Here is a 25,131-nt window from a genome sequence, read left to right as displayed (position 1 = left end):
TACAGAAAACAAAAATGGGCCCAACACCGAAGCCTGGAGGACTCCACTAATACCATTAGCCCACGAAGAGCAGTGTCCATTGATTACCACTCTGTCTTCACCCCCTCAACCATCCTTTTATCCAATGTAGCAACTTGCCCTTAATGCAATACCGCTCCAATTTGTGAAGTTGTCTCCATGTGTGACAGTATCAAAAGCTTTCCTAAAATCCAAGTACATGATATCAAAATTAATTTTTGCATCCATTAGCATTTTGTCAGAGAAGATGTCCCCTTAAGAAACCCATGCTGTGTCTGAACTATAACTGCAGTCTTCTCTAGATGATCCTCCATTGCTTCTTTAACCATTGACTCCATTTTCCCTGGAATAGAAGTTAAACTAACAGGTCTGTAGTTACTCGTGTTATCCTTTGTGAATTGGGGACACATTTGCACATATCCAGTCCATGGGGACCTTCCCTGAGTGCAAGGAAGATTTCATAATTATGGCTAATGATTAGCTTACTTCCTTTTCTGCTTCCTTTAATATAACTGGATAGATCTCATCCATCCCAGGTGCCTTTCTTATGTTCAATTTCAACAATTTCTTCTCCAATTTGCTCTCAGTTATTACAAAATAATTTAACTCCCTGCCAGAGTTTGATAAGCTTCTGTCCTCCACTTCTCTACAGACATTCCTCATGTGCTTTTCATATGTTGAATTGTTCCAGATGCCTTTCTTATGTTCAAATTCAACAAATTCTCCTCCACTTTGCTCTCAGTTATTACAAAATAATTTAGCTCCCTGCCAGAGTTTGATATGCTTCTGTCCTCCACTTCTATACAGACATTCCTCATGTGTGAATGTAGATACAAAATACTCAGTTTGTCAGCTGCCTCAGCAGGTTCGTCAACAATCGAACTGTCAATGTCAAGTGCACCAATCTGATTCATCCCCTTCCTTCTAGAGTTTACATAAGAAGATTTTCTTTGGCAAAGAAAATCTTTGCTAAAGATTTCTTGTAATCTGCCTTTGCTTGTCTAACGTCTTTTGTGACTTGATTACAGACTATCTTATATCTACCATAGGCATCTGTGTCTCCTGATAATTTATGTGCTAGAATCTCAGTTATCGGTTGATTCAACTACTGCTCATCTCAGTTGCCCAAATTATTCGCTGTATGATTCCTTTTGCCTCAAAGGTGGTACTTGTGCATATATCCGTTCTGATATTCCATTTCAGAGACTTGGTAATTTGGAATCTTCTCTTTTCAATCTTCTCTGGCTCAAAATCTCTTTACCTCATTGTGTCAAATTCATCTGTTGTCTCTACTGTTCTCCCAACTCACTAATCACTTGGAGCTCTTTGACTTCCTCACTTTGCAACTTGACTTTCTACAGTCCCACTTGACTTTCTACAGTCCCGCTTTCCTAACAGTGAGGTAATTTTCCTTGGTGATTTTAATGTTCACAACTCCAGCTGGCTTCTGTTTTCTAGTCACACCGACACAGCTGGTCGAGATGCTGAGGCTTTTGCAATTACTAATGACCTTGCACAGATTGTTCATTTACCTACAAGAATACCAGACAATCCAAACCATACAGCCAACACACTTGATCTTTTTCTCACAAACAACACTTCCAAGTACACGGTCGAAGTGAGAGCTCCTTTAGGCACTTCAGATCACAACTTGGTGATTGTCTCTTCTCCTATGGAGCCTTTATCTCATGGCTATTCCCAACCTCTTATTGTTTGGCATTATAAGAATGCAAAGTGGGATGACCTGCGAGATTTCTTTTCTTCTTTTCCTTGGTCGGATTACTGTTTCAAAACTTCTGATGTCAACGTTTGCTCAGATTGTGTCAGTGAAATTATTCTTGTAGGAATGGAATCCTTTATCCCACACTCCACTTTAAAATCTTGTCCTTTATCTAAACCTTGGTTTTCCAATAAATGTGCTAAGGCTGTTCAAGAGAAGAATGTTGCATATCGTAATTGGCTTGTTTGTTTTATTCTTCAGTTTCATTTTCTGCCTACACGAAAGCTCGAACAATTGTAAAGCAGTTATTATTCAGTCCAAACTAGAGTTTGAACAAGCTAAGAGTAGAAAACTTCTTCTTGCCCTTATGGTAGCCGAGCATTCTGGTCTCTTGCCAAAGCTATTGGCCGCAACTTTTGCCCATCTCTTCTGCCACCTCTGTGCAAACCAGATGGTTCTGTTGTCACTTCAGCCAAGGATAAAGGTGATCTGCTAGCATTCCATTTTTCTTCCAACTCATGTATTAATGATCTCGGTAAAACACCTCACACCATTCCCAACATGCTCCATTCAATACCTCCTCTGGTCTTCCGTCAAAAGGATGTCAGAAGGATTTTGACGAATCTTGATGCTAAGAAAGCTCCAGATTCTGATGGTATTTCTCCACTTGTTCTCAAAACCTGTGCTCCTGAACTTACTCCTGTTCTTTGCTGCCTTTTTTCACTTTCTTTTTCCAAAGGTGTTTTTCCTTCTGCTTGGAAATTTGCTCACATCCAGCCAGTTCCTAAAAAGGGTGATAAATCCCTCCCATCTAATTATCATCCTATTGCAATTACTTCTTCTCTTTCTAAAGTAATGGAGAAATCGATTAACCGCCAACTCAAACTACCTAGAAACCTTCCGTCTGATCAACGAGCACCAGTATGGATTCCATCAGTGTCGATCCACTGGTGATATTCTGGCTTATATTACCCATTTATGGACTAATTCAATGGAAAAGTTTGGTGAAACACAAGCAGTTGCTCTTGACTTCCCAAAGGCTTTCGATCGTGTTTGGCATAAAGGTCTTCTAAACAAGCTTCCATCTTATGGTCTACCAACTGTTTTTTTTTTTTTTTTTTTGTAATTGGTTAGCCAGTTTTATCTTTGATCACTCACTGAAGGTGATGGTAGATGGCTCTCTGTCTTCTAACTTCTCCCTAATGCTGGTGTCCCCTAAGGTTCAGTTCTTTCCCCCACTCTTTTAGCATTAGCATTAGTAGAGGCATTTGATGCAAGAAAGCAAGCTTATACAGCATCAACCAAAAAAAAAAAAAAAAAACCCACTTCCACTTCACCCCTCTGTTCGTTCAAAATACCTGTCCAGCTGAGCCTTAAACTTATTTAAGCTATCAACTTCCACGACAAGGGATGGAAGTCTGTTCCACCAACCAACCACCCGCTGGCTAAAGGCAAATTTCCGCACGTCTATCCTATATCTGTCTTTCCGCAATTTGAATTTATGCCCTCTCAGGTGATTATTCTGAGTGAGAGGAAGAATCCCATCAGCATTGAGCATGCTCAAACCATTCAAGGCTTTATACACCTCTATCAGATCACCTCGCTGGTGCCTGGTCTCCAGACACTGTAATTTGCAAAACTTAAGCCTTTCTTCGTAAGAGCACCCCTTTGTTCCTTTCACTAATCTTGTTGCCCTTCTCTGTACTTGTTCCAGCAGCTCTACATCCTTCTTGAAATGAGGCCTCCAGACCTGTATACAGTACTCTAGGTGTGGCCTGACCATTGCCTTATACAAGGGAATAATCACCTCCTTATCCCTGCTAGAAAAATTCCTATATATCATTGACAATACACCATGAGTTACTCTTGCAGCCCGTCTGCACTGCTCAGAGAACTTCATATCTGCCTGCACAACCACCCCCAGATCCCTTTCATTCTCTACCACTGTCAGTGTAGTACCACAGAGTTGATACGTTGCTCTGGGGTTGCTGTTTCCCATGTGTAGTACTTTACATTCGTCAATGTCAAACTTCATTTGCCACCTCTCAGCCCATCTGCTCAACCTTTCCAGATCCTGTTGCAGCAGCATAGTGTCAGTAGTGTCCTTGACAACCCTGCCTACCTTTGTATCGTCTGCAAACTTCGACATTAAGCTTGATATACCCTCATCAATATCATTTATGAATACAGAAAACAATAATGGACCCAACACTGAGCCCTGAGGGACTCCACTAATAACATTAGTCCACGACGAGCAGTGTCCATTGATTACCACTCTCTGTCTTCTCCCCCTCAGCCACCCCTTTATCCACAACAGCAATTTGCCTCCAGTGCCACACTGCTCCAATTTGTGCAGCAGTCTTCCATGTGCAACAGTATCAAAAGCCTTTCTAAGATCCAAGTATATAATATCAAAGTTATTCCCTGCATCCAGTTCCTTTGTGACTGCATCATAGTATCCAATCAAATTGGTCAGGCAAGACTTCCCCTTAACAAAACCATGCTGTGTCCGAGCTATAGCTGAAGTCTTGTCTAAATGATCCTGCAGTGCTTCTTTAACCAGTGCCTCCATTAATTTTCCTGGAACAGAAGTTAAACTCACAGGTCTATAATTACTTGTGTCAGTCTTTGATCCTCCTTTGTGAATTGGGGTGACATTTGCACATCTCCAGTCTGTGGGTACCTCCCCTGAGTCCAAGGAAGCTCTCATAATTATGGCTAAGGGTTTGCTTACTTCCTTTGCTGCCTCCTTTAATATAACTGGATAGATCCCATCCACCCCGGGTGCCTTTCTTGTGTTTATCTTCAACAGTTTCTCCTCCACTTTACTCCCAGTTATTTCAAGATTCTCTAGCTTACTGCTAGAGTTGAATACACCTCTGGCTTTGCCCTCGCTAAATAACTCCTCATGTGTGAATGTCGATGCAAAATGTTCATTTAGTTTGTTAGCTACCTGAGCAGGATCATCAACAGTTGACCCATCGATATCAAGTGGACCAATCTGATTCATCCCCTTCCTTCTAGAGTTTACATAAGTAAAGAACTCTTTGCTGTTTTTCTTTGCATCCTTTGCCAAATATGTCTCGTAATCTGCCTTCGCCTGCCTAACCTCCTTTGTAACTTGGCTACAGATCAACTTGTATCTATCATAGGCTTCTGTGTCATGTTTTAATTTGTATGTATCCCATGCATGCTTCTTCTCTGCCATATGCCTCATCAGTTCATCTGACATCCATTTAGGCCTAAACCTTGAACAATATTTCTTAGTTGGTATGTAAAGCCTAGTAGCTTCCAAGATAAGTTCTTTGAATGCTTCCCATTTTGCATTTGCTGTTTGTAACATCATCAGTTGGTCCCACTGTATAGAATTTAAATACTGTCTCAGTCCATCGTAGTTGCCTTTACGAAAGCAATAACCCTTCCCTATACCCCTAATGGTAGTTACCTCTTTGAGTAAATCCCACTTCAGCACACTGTGATCACTGCCACCTAGTGGTTCATTTATCTGCAGATTCTTAATGCATGAAGAATCACTGCTGATAATCCAATCAAGAGTATTCTTCCCTCTAATTGCCTCCCGAACATGCTGATGTAGAAAACAATCATCCAATAAATCCACAAAAGCCTTGCTAGTGTGTGAGTGACCTGCCCCCAAATTCCAGTCAATATCTGGAAAATTGAAATCTCCCATTATAAGACTCTCTGATTTACTTGGCCCACTCTATTTCCCTGTACAGTTTCTTATTATACTCATCAGAGTCATTAGGCCTATAGCACACTCCTACTCTCAATTTTGATCTCCCAGTGCTTATGTCACAACAAACTGACTCATCACTGCATTGTCCAGCGATGTCCACTGGCTTCACTTCCTTGGATTTTATGTATTTCTTAACTAATAGCATAACCCCTCCTCCCCTCATATTTTTAACTAATAGCATAACCCCTTTTCCTCTTGTATATTAATGACTTTCTTCCATTGACTGGAAATCCTATCCATAGTTTTGCTGATGATAGCACATTGCTTTCCATTTTGAGAAACCTTGCCCTACTCGATCTGCGTCAACTTCTCGAATATCTGCTACCAATTCCTTAAATGCCGATCTCCAGTTAATTTTCCAGTTGGGCAAAGACAACTTAGTTGTTTTTAATCCTTCTAAAACTCTGTCTTGTCTTATATCTCGCAAAAAGGATTCTTCTGCTCCTATGCTTATCTTTGGTGACACTCCGATTTCTAAGCAAAATGATATATCTCTTTTGGGGATTACCCTGACTTCTAATCTGTCTTGGCACAAGCACATTACAAATATTGCTTCCTCTGCATCTAAAAAACTTGGTTTTCTCTTTTGCTTACAGCGTTACTTTTCTTCCAAACAGCTGTTCACTCTGTACAAATCGCAAATCTGCCCTACTATTGGAATACTGTTCCCACATCTGGTGTTGTGCCCGAAAACCTCTGATTCCATTCAGAAGAGGGCAATTAGGTTAATTACTGATTCATCTCTAAGTCTCTGCCCTCACTGTCTCATAGACATGCTGTTTCTGCTGCACGCCTCTTTTACAGATATTTCCATGGGCACTGTTCTTCTGAATTGGCTTCTATAATTCCTGCTCTCTCTCTCTCAATCTCTCTCTCTCTCTCTCTCTCAAAACAGTCTGAACATATGCTGCCACCAGCCAACATCCATTTACTGTCCAACTTCAAATTCACAGAACGAACTTTTCAACTTCCTCGTTTATTCATTCAACTGCCGTTTTCTGGAACAACCTTCCTTTATACATATTTCCTGTAAATTACAGTCTACGGAAGTCCAATGTCAACAAATATCTTCTTTCGTCTTCTCAACCTCCAATCCAAGCACGGTACTAAGTACTATATGTTCTAATACCTCTCGTGTTTGGGGTTTACATAAAGAAAAAAGTGTTCCCTAGATTTTTCTTCTCTGCCACGAGTCTCATTAGTTCAAATGACATCTATTTAGGATGTCAGATGAACTAATGAGAAATTCCTTGAATGCTTCCTATTTAGAATTTGCTGTTGATAACATCATCAGTTGGTCCCCCACTATACAGAATGTAAAAACTGTCTGAGACCACTGTAGTCACCTTTACGAAAGCAAAAACTCTTCCCTTTACTCCTGATGATAGTTACATCTTTAAGTAAATCTCAGATCTGTACACTGTGATCACTGCTACCTAATGGGTTCTTTATCTGCAGTTTCTTAATTCATGAAGAATCACTGCTGATAATCAGATCAAGAGTATTACTCCCTCTGGTTGCCTCTCGAACATGCTACTTTATAAAACAATCATCCAATAAATCCACAAAAGTCTTTCTATTGTGTGAGTTAGCAACCACAAGTTCCAGTCTATATCTCGGAAGTTAAAATCCCCCATTATAAGACAATCTGATATACTGGTCCACTATTTTTCTGTACAGTTGTTAGTTGTACTCATCAGAGTCATTAGGCCTATAACTCACTCGTGCTCTCAACTTGGTTTTCCCAGTGCTTATGTTACACCAAACTGACTCCAAGCACTGCACTGTCCACCCATGTCAATGGATGTAGTTAGTTCCTTAGATTTTGTGTTTCTTAACTAACAGCATCACCCCTCCTCCCCTTCTATGCTGTCTATCCTTTCTGTACACATTGTACTCCCCAAATTCCAATTCTGCATTCCTTATCTCTGTGTGGCACCATATCTCTGATATCCCAACAACATCAGCCTTTGATGACTTCACCAGCACATCAAATTCATCAAATTTATTTACTGTACTCCTTGCATTAGTGTACATGCAAGTATACATGTACACTACTTACTCTTATTTACCCTAACAGAACCCATTTTTTTACTTGTTCTGTGATGACTCCCAGCAGTCCTTGAAATCCTTAGTATCTCACTTTCCAGGCTGCTGATCATTCTGATAGAAGCAGTACAAGAATCACTTTCACTTCTGCCTGTTATTCTTTTTGTTTCTACAGAAAATTCGAATGAAAATTATGTAAGTATATTATTTCCTATGCTGAATAAAGTTATTACCTTTCGTCAAACATCCAGATTCTTAATCAGTTTTCAGTTAATGGAGGTTTTCAGATCATCCTGTGCAAGATATTATAGCTTTTTTTGCTGTATTTGCCTCCAAGTTAAATTTAAGCCCAAGCCTTATCATTGACTACTCAATGTCCACAGAGAATAAGAAAGTCTTTCCATGATAGAAATTGAATGCCATTTAAGTAAACAAATGTTGATTTTTATCAGTACATTTTTGCAGAGGCAACCTTTGAAGATAATTCACACAGAATTTTTCACTAGATGAGATTTGCAAAGAATTAATATTAATGGAAGTCTGCCAAAATCTGAAAATACTTTTTAGTTGTGGTGAAATTTTAATTAAAACATTCACTGTAATAGGATTTTACTGTAATTTTTTGTCTTTGAAATTTATTGAAAAATTACCAAGATTTAACTGAATTTCAATCTATCTGTATTACTTCAGCATTTCAAGAGACAACAGCGACTTATACCTGAAAGGACAATTTGGAAATATTTTGTACAGGTTTGCAGTGGTCTCGAACATATGCACTCAAAACGAATTATGCACAGAGGTGAGATTTTCTTTTATAATTATTCTTTAGGAATATTCACTAATCTGGATTATCTTACCGCATATTCATCAACAATTTTACTGTGAACTCCATGAAGTAAAATATGTAGCTTGAATTAAGGTGAATATTAACTTTCCAAATGTCTCTCCACTTCTCCTACCAGTTGCTATTAAAAAAACTATTCCAAGGAAATTCTTCTTCTAAGGGAAGCATGATGATAAGGTGTATGCATTGGCTTGTCTTTTAATTTTACCAGCTAAATTCAATTGTATCTTAAAAATGTATTGAATAAGAATTTGCAGCTTTCTTTGAATTTTAATTATGGTAACAATATAGACTCTTTGATAAATATATTCAAGCAGTCAAGTAAATAGCATGTTTTTTGACTTCAGAAATATATGACAAGATTAATTTTTCCTTATGCTAGCTAATTTCTTAAGCTTATGTGCCATGTTATTTTTTAGTTCTGAAAAGCTTTTTCAGAACTAAAAAATAACAATTTTTTGATCTTTTAGTTATTCCAAATGTGTTGTTGTTGTTTGGTTTTTAGGAGCATTAGCAACTAAGGCCATATTGCTCCAGGGCTATGTGGTGATCATTCTCTAACCTTTCCGCATCCTCTGTATTTGGTGGTCACGGGGTCGAACCCCAGTCTAACCAAGAAGCATGTGCTACGCACTGCTGCTCCTTCCCACCTGGCTACGGAGGTGCCTCCGAATGTGTTATTGTTATCTATATTATGCAGGACTTATTTCTTATCTTTGTACCTTATATACTTATATTTAATAGAATGCAAAGTTTAAATAATGTTTCTGTACACAACAAATAAATAACTGTTTGAGGATGGGGAGGAGAAGAAACTAAACCTTGTGGATCATATACAAGAATTTTTCAAAATACGCTAATCGGTTTGCATGGAAAGCTATAATTTTAAATATACTGACTGGTTTTCAGAACAGTAAACATGAAATCGCACAATATTGAAATAAATTTAATATGTACAGTAAACAAATGATGATATGAAATTGACAGTATCATTTTACTGTAATAAATTTATTGTAGAATTTTTTATATTACTAAATCTTTTCTTTATGAAATAAGGTAAATATTCAACTGTTATCAAAGTCTTTATAACTAAATTATTTATATATACACATTTTCATTAGAAATTTCATTTGCAGAGGAATTTTCATTCCTCTGCAAAACTATTAGTTTTGCAGGGGAATTTTTGGTGCTGTCTTTGAAAAGTATTGGGGAAGTTTGCTACTGCTCTGTTCAATAACAGTAAAAAAGCAATTCTTATTACTTTTTATTTTTTCTAGCATTGCCAGTTATGCGCTCTCCCACTCCCTCCCTGAAAATAGTTTAGTATTAGCCATGGAGCACAAGGAGTCCACAGGCAAATACAAAAAAATTATCTGCTTCCCCACTCACATAAGTAACTACCCAGTTTACCTTTGAATTTCTTCAAACTGTCAGCCTCACAACCTGTGGAGTCAACTTGTTCCAGTAATCAGTGATTCACTGGCTAAAAGAAAACTTTCTACAATCTAGTCTAAACCTCTTCCCTTGTAATTTGAATTTGACCCCTAGTTCTGGAATTCTTTATAACAGTGAAAATTCCACCTTCATTCAATTTACTAACCTCTCTCAGAGCCTTAAACTTCAATCGAGTCTCCCTAAGATGCTTGGTTGCCAAGCTCTGTAGTACACGCCGACCGGGCTAGCCGAGTGGATAAAGTACCTGCCCGGCAACCCAAAGGTCGCGGGTTCGATTCCCACCTCGGGCTTGGATCAAAGTACTGCAAAAACCTTGGGAGGTGCAATATGGCCACAGAAGCCGATGCGCCAACTACTACCAAATCAAAAAAAAAAAAAAAAAAAAAAAATCTGTAGTACACATAGTCAAAATCTTTCCTTGTACAGTTGTCCTTTTGCCATTCTCACCATGCGAGTTTCTCTTCTTTGGACCCTTTCAAGAAGTGCAATGCCATTCTTCCAGATGAGGTCTTCATACTTGGACACAATATTCCAATTGCTGTCTTACAGTTGCCTTTTAATAATTCCTTCATCTGGTTTTGATATGTTCTGCTAGATTTCTTCCTCAGAAAAACATTAATTTATTTACTATTCAAAGTCTTCAGTGCTTTGAAACTTGTTTGAGTTTACATCATAATATCAGTATGCAGATTATTTCAAGATCTTAGGAAATAATATATAGTCCAAAAAAAAAAAAAAAAACCTTTATGAGTTGGTAAATATGTCTTAATAACTGAATTAATTTCTTCAATTTTTTCCTGAAAAAACACAAATTAATAAGTACAAAGAGAATGCACTTAAAACTAAATAACTAAAGTAAGCACAGCAGTGAGTATTAGTAGTAGCAAATGACACAAGAAGATAAACATATACATCATCAAAATCACCCACACCACATGTCCATCCCCTTTTAACAGTTTGTCTAGTTTTTCCTTGAATTTATTCAAACTATCCACTTTAACAACACCTTTATGGTTGAAGTTTGTAGGGGTCCGAAATCTCATAAACTCCATCCATAATAATATAGATTACAGTGTTCAACAAGGGTATATTACTGATTGAATGAAAATAGTTACTTATTATAAAGATTGGAATTCGAACACTGATTCCCAAAAATTGGAACTTTTTTTTTTTTTTTTTTTTATCACATATAATTTCAAAGATATTTGAAGTAATGTAAAATTGCAGCAGTGATGCCAAAGGGAGTACCTTTCTGATGGGTGGCAGCAAAATACACATATTTAAACAAGGTGGAAAGTGCCATATTCTGTTCAGTATGTATGATTACAGTGTCTTATCATATGCTGCTATATTGCTTAGTCATTGTTGTTGTGGTTGCAAATTCTCAACTTTCATAGTTTTAGTTTAACTGTAACTTGCAGAAGTGTACTTTTTACCATGTGGTTGAGATGAGTTAAAAGAGTAAACAAACTGAGGGTGCTCCCAAAACTGGTGTGGTGAAAAAGAAAAGACAATTATTTTTGAAGAGAAAACAAAAATAATAATAATACTAGATATACCTGGTGTAACATACACCATCTTTCTGATTATGGTGTAATAGTTTAATCTAGATCCTTCAGTCTTCACCATTCTTGTTTAGTGGTGATATAATTCTAGAGCAGTCACCTGTGGATATATGCATATGTCTCTATTTGCAGGTGGTTCCCCGTCTTCTACCAATATTGTAGTAACCTCCATTTTATAATGTAGGTGCATTATATTGTCTCTTAACCATCTTTTCCAATAGTTGCATTACTTCCGCCATACACCCTTGAATTGATTGTTTTTCAAGCTGTTTTGTTGTTGCTTCAGCAGAATCAAAAATTTGAAGTTGTCCATATCCTGGCTTATTTGCCTCATTTGGATATAGCAGTGTATTCTAAAACAGGCCATTTCCAGGTGGTGATTTAATCTCTGCACCCATTGATATGAATGCCATTGCTGAGTTATACTCTCGTATATGATAGATAGCAGCTGGTCTGTAATCAAGTCACAAAGGAGGTTAGGCAGGCAATAGCAGATTACGAGAAATCGTAGGCAAAGGATGCAAAGAAAAACAGCAAAGAGTTCTTTACTTATGTAAACTCTAGAAGGAAAGGGATGAATCAGATTGGACCACTTAACATAGATGGGTTGAATATTGATGATCATGCTCAGGTAGCTGATAAACTGAATGAGTATTTTGGATCCACATTCACACATGAGGAGTTATTCAATGAAGGGAATGCCAGAAGTTTATCAAATGCTAACAGGGAGCTAAATGATTTTGTAATAACTGAGAGCAAAGTGGAGGAGAAATTGTTGAAGTTAAACATAAGGAAGGCACCTGGGGTGGATGGGATCTATCCAGTTATATTAAAGGAAGTAGCAAAGGAAGTAAGCAAACCCTTAGCCATAATTACGAGAGCTTCTTTGGACTCAGGGGAGGTCCCCATGGACTGGAGGTGTGCAAATGTATCACCAATTCACAAAGGAGGTTCAAAAGGTGACACAAGTAACTACAGACCTGTTAGTTTAACTTGTGTTCCGGGGAAAATAATGGAATCACTGGTTAAAGAAGCATTGCAGGATCATCTAGACAAGACTACAGTAATAGTTAAGACACAATTGGTCTTGTCTGACCGATTTGATTGGTTACTATGACATAGTCACAAAGGAACTGAATGCCAAAAATAATTTTGATATCATATACTTGGATTTCAGGAAATCTTTTGATGCTGTTATACATGGAAGGCTGCTGTACAAATTGGAGAGGTATGGCATCAAGGGTAAGCTGTTACAATGGATAAAGGGATGGTTGAGTAGGAGACAACAGAGAGTGTTAATCAGTGGACAAATGTTATTAGTGGAGTTCCTCAGGGTTTGGTGTTGGGCCCATTGTTGTTTTGTATATTTATCAATGATATTGATGAAGGTATATCATGTTTAATGTCCAAGTTTGCAGATGATACGAAGGTTTGCAGGGTTGTTAACGACACTAATGACAGTATACTACTCCAACTGGATCTAGATAAGTTGGAAAAATGGGCTGAGAAGTGGCAACTGGAGTTTAACATTGACAAACGCAAAGTACTGCATATGGGTATGAATAGCCGAAAAGAAACGTACCAACTAGGTGGTACTACACTCAAGGAAGTGGAAAGTGAAAAAGACCTGGAGGTAATTGTGCAGCCTAATATAAAGTTCACTGAGCAGTGCAGACGGACTGCCAGAGCAGGTCATGGAGTCCTGTCAATGATATATAGGAATTTTGCTAGCAGGGACAGGGAGGTGATAATCCCATTATACAAGGCAATGGTCAGGCCACACCTAGAGTACTGTGTACAGTTCTGGAGGCCTCATTTTAGGAAGGATGTAGAGTTGCTAGAAAGAGTACAAAGAAGGGCAACAAGATTGGTGAGGGGAACAAAGGGGTGCTGTTACCAAGAAAGGCTTAAGTTCTGCAAATTGCAGTGCCTGGAGAGTAGGCACCTGCAAGGTGATCTGGTTGAGGTGTATAAGGCCTTGAATGGGTTGAGCAAGCTGAATGCTGATGGGATTCTTCATCTTGCTCAGACTAAGTACCTGAGGGGGACCACAGTTTCAAATTGAGGAAAGATAGTTGTAGAATAGATGTGCAGAAATTTGCCTTTGGCCAGTGGGTAGTTAATTGGTGGAACAGTCTTCCATCTTTTGTTATGGAAGCTAATAGCCTAAATAAATTTAAGGCTGAGCTGGACAGGCATTTGGAATGAATGGAGGGATGAAATGGGAGGGTTTTTTTTTTTTTTTTTAATGGCTGATTCTGCATAAGCTTGCTTTCTTGCATCGTATGCCTCTACTAATGCTTTTGCATTTTGGATTACAGTTTTGAATTTGGTGCTAAGAAATCTGTAGGATTCTCCCACTTTTATGACACAAAAAATGCAAACGTAGAGCTTGGTATTCACTTATTCACAAAATTTACAGTATTTAAAAGCATATTTTTTCATTTATTATTTAGTTAAGCATAATACTTTTTAGAACACTAGCACAAGAATTATGGAAGAAAGGTATTCTCAACTATTTGGAAAGAAACTGAATTATGACTACTCTTCTAAAGTCTAAGGAGAAAAGCTGCACTGATTTTGAAAAAAAAAACACAAAACTCTTTAATCTCTAATCTTAAAACTTTGTATTATGTTTATGTGATTAATAATTTTAGTTCAATGTTTTATTTAGAATAGCATGTTATGAATAATATAATACACACTGCCTGGCTTCTTTATTAGGACCATGAAGGTTTGAGCTATATGCAACAATCTAAAAAAAATATGGAAATAAAAGTGGTTGCATAGTGAATTTTGCATTTTCAGGGAAGTACTGTAAAGCTGTATGACCCAAGTAGTGCCCAAATCAATTCTCCAAAATAGGGAGTGGATAGGATCTCTTGCACACCGAAAGAAACTGTGCAACTTTAGCAAGTGAGGCAGTAGATTGGACAGCTGTACTTGTCTTCTCTTGCATGTGTTCAAAGATTAGTGTCATTTGGGTCTTTAATGAATGGAAAAGTTCTCCAGAAACATCTGTGAACAGACAAATACAACTGAAAGTGTAAAATGATGGAATAATTAACTTCTGCATTTATTGTGAAAGTTAATTATTCAATGGTAGCAGTACTATACCTACACTATACAAAGAACTATTATGAAATCAACAGGTATTACCTTTATTTTTGATAAAGTATACTTCTTTTCCAATCACCTCTCCTAGTCCAACGCGCTAACGATTCTTTGTGAAGGCGATATAAATTTTATAAAAAATGTGAAACATCTTCCCCACTGTCAGAACAGTAGTGTTCCAGACCCCTCTGTCTCAATATTGAGCACTCAACCAGACTTCTGTCTACAAACACCATATCTCTACCAGCAAGAAAAACATTACATTGATTGACATAAATTAAAATTTAAAGGTCTAAAAAGCTTAATGAATATGGAGCGATTATTCTCTTCATTCCTTAAGTCGGACTAAAATTTTTCGAAGCGACATCTTCATAGGAATAAGAGCAACACACAATTAATCCAAAACTTTTGTCTTATGTTGTAATGTTTTAATTTTAATATCAATCTACAGGAACGAAGAGAATAATTGCCCCCATATTCATTTTATTTTATTCTTTTTTTTTTAAATTCTTTTCATTTTAAGCTCTTTTATTCTTTTCATTTTAAGCTCTTTTATTCTTTTCATTTTAAGCTTTTTAGACCTTTAAATTTTAATTTTAATGTCAATCTATGTAATGTTTTCCTTACTGGAAAGAGGTATGGTGTTTGTAGACAGAAGTTTGGTTGAGCGCTCAATATTGGGTCTGGAACACTACTGTTCTGACAGTGGGGAAGATGTTTCACATTTCATAAAATAAAATAAAATTTTATTTTATAAAATTTATTGTCTTCACGAAGAATTGTTAGCACATTGGACTGAGAGAGTTGGTTGGAAAAGAAGCATCCTATATCAAAAATAAAGGTAATCCCTGTTGATTTCATAATATAATAGAATATAGGAATTCTTCAGCACCTAATAGCTCTCTATTATCAAAACAAAGAACTATGCAATGCACTATGAGAGCAGGAGACGTTTTATGAAATCCACTGATTTTGGACACCAGCTAGAAAAAATGGCTGCATTGGTCTTAGGAAATCTGGGGAATGGACTGGATGGCAGGAGAACTGGAGGCAAGTCATGTGGTGCAGTGACCTATGCTTTTCAGCACAAATGGAGGAATACACATATGGAGAACCCACATGAGATACTGGAACCATTTGCTGTATACTGAAAGTACAGGCTGTTGTGAGTTTAAGGCATGTTTTCATGGCATACTCTTGGTCCTCTAATTCCGCTGGAGAGCACTATGAATGCTAGAGCATATCTGAACATTGTTGCAGATCAGGTACACCTGACAGTGTTGCATATTTATCTTTTGGACAGGAGAGATTTCAAGGTGACAAGGCACCCATGTACCACACCAAATGTATGAAAGAGTGGTTTGGGAAACACAGGTGAGACTTCAAGCCTTTGCATTGACCAACTCAGTTCAGATCTCAATCCCACTAAGCATCTGTGGGATGAATGGGAATAGTATGTTCTTCAGCACACTTGTCTGCTGATTTTCACTATTTGAATTGATGTCAACTTTGTTATGAAAATGGTCTAGTATTCCTCATGTCACTTTTGAAAACTTCAGTGACCCAATGCCATGTTGTGTTGGAGTAGTGATTTGGGCCAGCAGTGGGCCAATACCTTTTTAGCTCACAGTCCTAATAAAGTGGCTAGGCAATGTATATAAGTACAAAACTTAACCTAAGAATAATTAGTATTCCTTTAATATAGATATAAAGCCAGCTAACGTGTTTGTAACAGCTAAAGGTGATGCAAAGCTTGGTGATTTAGGTCTAGGAAGATTTTTCAGCTCTAAAACATTAGCAGCTCATTCCCTTGGTAAGTAATTCTCTTATTTTAATAAATAAATTATTTATTAAAATAATTCTTTAAATTTTTTTTTTTTTTTTTCAGTTGGTTGTGGTCCTCAGATAATGTATGCAAACACAGATATGGACATTGCAAATTCATATTTCCACAAAAGATGCACAGCCCATTATAACTATAGTGCTAGCTTATCAATTGCAATAAAAAAGTTGGAACGGAGTTGTAAACCCCTTGTGCACTGGCCATGCAGAATATATAAATGGAAATTTATCCATTTATTTATAAAAACAACCACTAATAATATTCAGAGCTGGTAGCTTTTCAGGAGAGGATTTATCAACTGCTGCTATGGTCAGCATAGGTAGATTCAGGGTAGAAATGTTTAGGGAGTGAAAACAGAAGATATTTTGCATCTTAAAAATTGATGGAAGAAACATTATAAAACAACATTTACTTTCTGAAGAAACAAAGCTTAAAAAAATGTATAAAATTAAAAAAAAGAAAAATTAAATTTGGAATAAGTTCATTGTTTCATTTTGTATACCAAACCAATTAAAAAAGAAACAAAGAAAGATACATCACAGCTTCGAGTTTCATCAGTGGGTTCACAACTCGTACATTCTTCGTGTATGAGTTGAGCCCAGTATGAAAAATGAAATAGAAGTTGTAGATTTACCAAACAACTCTTTATATCCATTAGAAAAGTGATCATAAAAGAGGCAAAAATTAGACTTGATCAAATTTTATATTTTTTGTAAATTTTTATATGTTAAATGTATTCAGCTTGTTTCCCTCCTTACCTCTCAGGAAGGAAGTAATTAAAAATAATTTATTTATTTTATGCATATTATAAATAAAAAAATCCTAGTGCCAAAACCTGCTATTTGTTAAAAGGGCATCAGTCTAAAACTTTGAAAATTCAATTTTCTAATTACTTTTTTACAATTTTTTTTTATTTAGTAATTGTCAGTTTTTTTAGTGGTAAATGATAAAGAGAAAAAAGGGACACACTATCAAAATTTTTGAATAAGAATTTGTATTACTTCATTTTTTTTTTTTTTTTTTTTTTTTAATTTCCCAAATATGTCAAACCCTTGACTGATACCTTTGTAACAAATAGTGAGTCATATAGTAATCTTGCCAATTTTCTTTGGATCAGTTCTGCTTTTCCCCCTGCATTCTGATTTTTGCCCTGTATCTAAATTAGACTCCTTGATATTTTAAAAATTTGGCTCATGGGACAAAGTTGACAGTTTCACTTTAAAATGAAATATAGAAAATTGCTTTTTCTGAATATTTAAATGATTTTTTATGCAAATTGGTTTTACTCCTTTATGTCTATAGTTTTGCTCATTATAGGATTTTTCACTTTAAAACCACTTTAACTCATTAGCATTAATAAAGGCATATGATGCAAGAAAGCAAGCTTATACAGCATTAGCTAAAAAAAAAAAAAACCATTTCATCAATCCATTTGATCTGAAAGTTTGTCCAGTTCTTCCTTGAATTTATTTAAGCTCTCAACTTCCACAACAACAGATGGAAGTTCGTTCTAGCAATCAACTAAACCCCTGGCTAAAGGCAAATTTCTGCCCATCTGTTCTACAACTGTCTTTCCTCAATTTGAATATATGCCTCCTCCCTCAGGTTCATAATCCTTGAGTTTGTCACAGACATTCTCTCAGATAGGCCAGACAAGCTGTACTTGCTACCTAGGAGTCTAAAATGCTGATGGAACTGATATTCGGATGACATTCAAGTCCAGAAGGTCTGTGACATCCAAATCCTCTGCTTGCACCTTCACGATGGTGGGACTGTTAGTAATCCTGGGTATAACCTCCATGTACAAGCACACTGCGAGTGACCACCCAGGTGTGAACCAACGTAAGCAGGGGTCGAGGTGTGGCACCCACATCACATGGAGGAATGCCACACCTCTGTGTTACCAGGCAATAATAGGTGGTAGATGACTCTTACCAACTGGTAAAATACCACCACTTTGCTTATTTGGAGGCTTAAAATGGTGGAACTTAGCTCTGTTTAGTCTCCAGAGCTAAGTTCCGGTCAACCCTTCCCCATCTCTTCCATCATGCAGTATGACTGATGTCTTTTGAGGTTATGATGAACATCATGGCTAGATCCAATCTTCCTTACATTTTGAGAGTATAGCTCTAAAATGGTGTTTGCAGGCCAGCCGCTAGTTGGTACACCGAAACGAACCTATTGGTAACTCTTTAGGAGGCTTCCGGATCAGCTAGTGTATAATCTTGCTACCTCTACTCTGTCAGATAGACTTGAGGGAGTCCAAGTAGTGTGTTTGTGGGGGGCATTGTCATTATCTGGGTATATTCTTACTATATATACGCCACATCCAAAATTTTAATTACTTCATAGAGCATGTCCCACCCACTTTTTCTTACTATTAAATACACCATGAATTGTCAAACTAATAGAGCAAGCTTATCTGTGAAAAGATCTAAACCTCCCAAGCAATTCCTAATTCATTTCACAAATATACGTGGTCTCAATTCTAATCTCATCGATGTCCATTTCCCCTTGCAGTATGCCAAACCCCATGTACTTTTTCTGACAGAAATCTCAGTTATCGATTGATTCAACTACTGCTCATCTCAGCTGCCCAAATTATTCGCTGTGTGATTCCTTTTGCCTCACAGGTGGTATTTGTGCATATATCCATTCTGATATTCCCTGTCAGAGATTTGGTAATTTGGAATCTCCTCTTTTTGATCTTCTACATGCTTGATCTTTTTCGCACAAACAACCCATCTAAATACATGGTCAAAGTGAGTGGTCCCTTAGGCACCTCAGATCACAACTTGGTGATTGTCTCTTCTCCAATGGAGCCTTTACCTTATAGCTATTCCCACCCTTGTATTGTTTGGCATTACAAGAATGCAAAATGGGATGACTTGCAAGGTTTCTTTTCTTCTTTTCCTTGATGTCAACATTTGCTCAGATTTTGTCAGTAAAATTATTCTTGTAGGAATGTAATTCTTTATTCCACAATCCACTTTAAAATCTTGTCCTTTATCTAAACCTTGGTTTTCCAATAAATGTGCTAAGGCTGTTCAAGAGAAGAACGTTGCTTATATTTATTGGCTTGTTTCCGATTCTTCAGTTTCATTTTCTGCCTACACCAAAGCTTGCAACAATTGTAAAGCAGTTATTAATCAGTCCAAACTACATATTGAACAGTCTAAGAGTAGAAAACTTGCTTCTTGCCCTAATGGTAGCCGAGCATTCCAGTCTCTTGCCAAAGCTATTGGCTGCAACTTTTGCCCATCTCTGCTCCCACATCTGTGAAAACCAAATGGTTCTGTTGTCACTTCGCCAAGGTTAAAGCTGACCTGCTAGCATCCCATTTTTCTTCCAATTCATGTATTAATGATCTTGGTAAAACACCTCCCACTACACTCCACTCCACTCAATGCCTCCTGTGGTCTTCTGTCAGAAGGATTTTGACGAATCTTGATGCTAAGAAAGCTCCAGGTCCTGACGGTATTTCTCCACTTGTTCTCAAAACCTGTGCTCCTGAACTTACTCCAGTTCTTTGTCCTTTGTGCTTTTTTCACTTTCTTCTTTCAAAGATGTTTTTCTTTCTTCTTGGAGATTTTTTCATATCCAGCCAGTTTCTAAAAAGGATGACAGATCGCTCCCATCCAATTATCGTCACATTGCAATTACTTCTACTCTTTCTAAAGTAACGGAGAAATCAACTAACCACAAACTCTTAGCTACCTTGAATTCCATCAGTGTCGATCCACTGGTGATATTCTGGTTTATGTTGCCCATTTACGGACAAATTCAATGGAAAAGTTTGGTGAAACACAAGCAGTTGCTCTTGACATCTCAAAGGCGTTCGATCGTGTTTGGCATAAAGGTCTTCTAAACAAGCTTCCATCTTATGGTTTTCCAACTTTTTTTGTAATTGGTTATCCAGTTTTCTCTCTGATCGCTCACTGAGGGTGATGGTAAATGGCTCTCTGTCTTCTAACTTCTTCACTAATGCTGGTGTACCCCAAGGTTCAGTTCTTTTCCCCACTGTTTTCCTCTTGTATATTAATGACCTTCTCCTTTGACTGGAAATCCTATCAATAGTTTTGCCAATGATAGCACATTCCATTCCACTTTCCATTTTGAGAAACCTTGCCCTGCTCAATCAGCTTCAACTTCTCGAATATCTGCTACCAATTTCTTAAATGCCAATCTCTGGGTAATTCTCCATTGGGACAAAGACAACCTAGTTGATCTCAATCCTTCTCAGTCTTGTCTTATGTGTCCCTCGCAAAAAGGGTTATTCTGTTCCTATGCTTATATTTGGTAACGATTTCTAGGCAAAATGATATATCTCTTTTGGGGATTACCCTGACTTCTAATCTATCTTGGCACAAGCACATTACAAATATTGCTTCCTCTGCATCTAAAAAACTTGGTTTTCTCTTTCGCTCTGAGTGTTACTTTTCTTTCAAACAGCTGTTCACTCTGTACAAATTGCAAATCTGCCCTACCATGGAATATTGTTCCCACTTCTGGGATGGCATCCTCAAAACCTCTCTCAGGCTTCTAGATTCCATTCAGAAGACTCCTCTCTAACAGAGTCTCTCCCCTCACTGTCTCATAGGCATACTGTTTCTGCTGTATGTCTTTTTCTACAGATACTTCCATGAGCACTGTTCTTCTGAATTGGCTTTTCCTTTTTTATAACCAAACCTAAATCAACAATATAGTAAAAACACTCATGAACTCCAAAAATCTGCTTTTAATAATGAGAAAAAAGCATAATAAAGAACATAAAAATGAATGGAACGAAACTTTTATTAATTTAGTTTTCATCAAAAAATCAACCGTTTTATTTTCCTTACAAATTTCTTCCATCTTTAAAAGATTCATCGCTGCTATTACCTGTTTACCGTTCATGACAAAACTATTATGCACCGTTCTTTACTCATAAATACCCATTATAATGCCAACTAATGACTACACAGTAGCTTGTCGTCTGTCGTGCCCACCACCAATCATTTCATGCCACACCTACCTGTCAATCAATATATCCTCGATTTCGGCTCCGGACCAATAACACCTACTGTCTGTTTACTAAGCGAGCAGTGCTGGAGTGGCGTATTGGGAAACTAATTTTCCCCGTAAGTTATCCAACGTTTCTCGTCATTCTCGAGTTGGCTTTCTTTACCTTTGCTGTTTTTTTTTACACTTTCTATTTTCTTTTATATATTAGATTAGATATCAATCAGTGCATTTCAACAGGTGTGCCTTTTAAGCAGAAAGATTTGACTTACTCCGTCATTCCTCTACATATTATGTAGAAAAGCATGCGTGGGGTAAAAGTGTTGGTACGCAAGCAAAGCGAGCAGAGGCGGACCCTCCTAGTTAATATTAATTTAATATTACTCAGTTATTTCACTTAACGTATAATGATTTTGTATTTAATTTAGCTGAACCAAACTAAATAGAAAAATTTTCCTTTTGCCAGTTCAAATTTAATGTGTTAATTTTTATATATGTATATAGTTGGAACTCCTTATTATATGTCACCTGAACGTCTTCACGAACATGGTTATGACTTTGCTTCTGATATCTGGTCCTTGGGATGTCTTTTGTATGAGGTAAGGGTTCCATAAGTTACAAGCATTTTATCACTTATTTGCTCAAAATCAACAGTTTAGAATTTTCTGCAAATGTTTCCAAAGATAGATATGGTTTGGTAAATGAAAAGACGTGTCATTTTTCTATAAGAATTGGACAATTTTTTTTACACTATTCTAAACATAAGTTTAATACAGTAGACTCCCTCTTATCCGGTCTCGCTTTAATTGTCCATATTTTTGTTGAGATTTTTCTGCAAATAAGATTTCCAATGTCATGGGCCCAGCAGGAAAACAAAGTTAAAAGATTCTGGGAATCAGTACAGAGCATTGTAACAGTCCTATAACTTTTTTTCACTTCACTTTGTCTTTTCTGTATGTGCTGTTTGGATCGCAGTCACTCCATGTGTACATGTGTTAATGATTTTCATCATTAATTTTTGTTTTTTAAATTACGTTAACTTGAAATGATAGGCTCGAACGAGCATAAGCAGAATGTCTTAACTATTGAAATAAAAATAAAAGTGTTGGTATGCATTGATAATGGAGAACCTGTAAAACGAATGTATAATGAACTGGGTGTCAAAAAAAGTACTGTGAATGATTGGTGGAGAAACTGGGAATCCCTTCAAGACTTCAGTATGCAAATAGAATCAGAAAAAGTGCTCTCAGACAGCTTCACTATGAAGAAGCCAAAAAATGAAGCATTGATGATGCATTATGGATATGGTTCATACAAGAACAATAACGAGGAACACCTCTTAGTGGGCTGGTTTTGAAGGAAAAGGTAGTACACTTGCACAAGAAAGCCAAGAGCAGAGAAGAATTCATAGCCAGCAAGAGATGGCTTTCATGATGGAAAAAGTGCCTTGGAATTCAATATCTAGGTCAGGCGTCAGCAACCTATGACCCGCGGGTCACCAAGTGACCCATTTGATAATTTCAAGTGACCCACTTGAATTCCGCAAATAAAGTATAATATATAAAAATAAATAATAAAACATATAAACATGAAACAAACACTTTGAGAAAATATAAATAATAAGATTAACATTTTGGTTTCATTACAAAGTTTCAGAAATGAACATAGGCGGAATACAGTGACATTGTCCGAACGAATCTCATCATTACTCGACAAGCATTTATTCACTCCTATTGGTCGGCTGGGCGCTCTGACTGTGTGCCGCCTGCAGCCGACCAATAGGAGCCCTGCCCACCTGCTGATCACGCATCTCTACTCTTGTTTACGTTTACTTCATCTTTAACGTGAATAAACAGTAATTTTCAGTTTAGAAGTGCGAGAACAGTTACCTAAGCAAAATAATTATTATTTTTATTACCATGGACAAACAAACAGCAAAAAATAGATTATTTCAAGATGTGTGGACTGAAAGGTATGAAAAATGGTGACAAATTCATATGTACTTTGTGTACAGATATAATTACCGCCAGGACTTACAATATTGGTGACACTTTTCTTCAAAACAAAGATGTGGGTGAAATGCCAAATGATGAAAAATATGAATACATTCCTAAATGTGTATTAAATTATGGAAAACAAAATAAATTTTTGAAGAGATTTGTTACCAGCCACAACTACACTACATCTGCCAGCTTTGTTGCAGCTCTTAGTATTGGTACCAACAGAAAACCGTTTAGAGACGGCAAATTTTTGAAAAACGCATTCATAAATTGTTCCGAACACTTATTCAATGACTTCACAAATAAAAAAACAAATAATTGAGATAAAGAAATGCTATTGTCGGCCAGAACAGTTCAGTGCCGCATTGCATTGAAGATATGGCAAAAAATATTGACGCACAGGTCAAAAATGATTTGTTATCTAGTGACGTAATTAGCATTGCACTCGATGAAAGTACCGATGTAAATAGTATGGCTAGGCTGGCAATTATTATTAGATTTGCATCAATAAATAGTTTGAACATCAATGAAGAACTATGCATTCTTGCTTCAATGAATGACACGACCAAAGGCATTGATATTTTGCGCCAAGTACAAGAGTTTACAAATTTCAAAAATGGGAAAATCTTGGATTTAAAAAGTAAATTGTTTTCCATAACAACTGATGGTGCTCCAGCTATGAGAGGAAAAATTGTTGGATTTGTGAAACTAATGGAAAATGAACTTGGCCACCCACTTTTATCGTTCCATTGTATCATACATGAAGAAAATTTATTTGCAAAGGCATCTACGCAACAACTTAAGGATGTAATGGAAAAGGTTGTTAAGATCGTAAACATAATAGTAGCGTGATCTGCATTAACACACAGGTGCTTCAAAGATTTTTTGGAGGAAATTGAATCGAAATATGGAGATTTGCTGTTACATGCTGAAGTACGATGGTTAAGTCGAGGCAAAGTTCTTAATAGATTTTGTAGAGTGCTTTGATGATATACAAATATTTCTTTAAGAAATCGGTGAAAATGATCTCGAACTCAATGATAAACAATGGTTTTTAAGACTTTTGTTCTTAACAGACATAATGAACCATTATAATGATTTCAACGTACAACTCCAAGGAAATAACCACACAATTTTGAAAATGTACGAAGAATGGAAGAGTTTTTGTTCGAAATTAATATTATTTGAAACTGACATAAAATCTAAAATATTTCTTTTTTTCCCCTTACTAAAAACCCATTATATGAGAAAGAAAATATCGATGAAAGCAATCTAAATATGTTCGAAAGTTATATTTTGAACATTAAAAGTGAATTTGAAAGTAGAACTCAAAGTTTTAAGAAGCATGGCGAAATGTTTACATTTATAATACAGTCCGATGAAATAAAGGAAAATGTTTTAGATTTGCAGTATTTTGAATATCTTAAAATTGACAATTTAAGTTTAGAAATGATTGATTTTAAAAGTTCAACTTTGTGGGCAGACAAATTGTGGAAAGATTTAGAAAACACGGAAGGTAATCATCTTCTCATGATATCATTGTGTTGGGCATCACTTCCTATGAAGTTTTCATCTTTGAAAAAAATTGGCTTTGTAATTTTTTCCACGTTCGGTTCTACTTATAAATGTGAGGAAATATTTTCACACATGAAATTTATTTTAAGTAAGAACAGGAGCAGATTAACTACCGAAAATTCAGACACTTGTATTCGTCTTAAGGTGACTAAGTATGAATCAGACTTGATTAAATTGATGTCACAAATTC

General features: G+C 36.7%; 1 protein-coding gene across 1 annotated transcript in view; it reads left to right on the top strand.

The window, feature by feature from the left end:
- LOC150080861 (serine/threonine-protein kinase Nek7-like) overlaps positions 1-25,131 on the top strand; it is a 137,780-nt gene that overhangs the window by 79,718 nt on the left and 32,931 nt on the right. Inside the window, exons 5-7 of the mRNA XM_090380844.1 lie at positions 8,235-8,343; positions 16,228-16,335; positions 21,871-21,965. Of these exons, the coding sequence (XP_090236970.1) occupies positions 8,235-8,343; positions 16,228-16,335; positions 21,871-21,965 (312 nt within the window). The remainder of the gene's footprint in view (positions 1-8,234; positions 8,344-16,227; positions 16,336-21,870; positions 21,966-25,131) is intronic.

This window comes from Mastigoproctus giganteus, chromosome 9 (assembly GCF_048544385.1).
Source record: "Mastigoproctus giganteus isolate SK-2022 chromosome 9, ASM4854438v1, whole genome shotgun sequence".
In the NCBI taxonomy this organism is placed as follows: domain Eukaryota; kingdom Metazoa; phylum Arthropoda; class Arachnida; order Uropygi; family Thelyphonidae; genus Mastigoproctus; species Mastigoproctus giganteus.
This window is presented reverse-complemented; position numbering and strand designations above follow the sequence as displayed.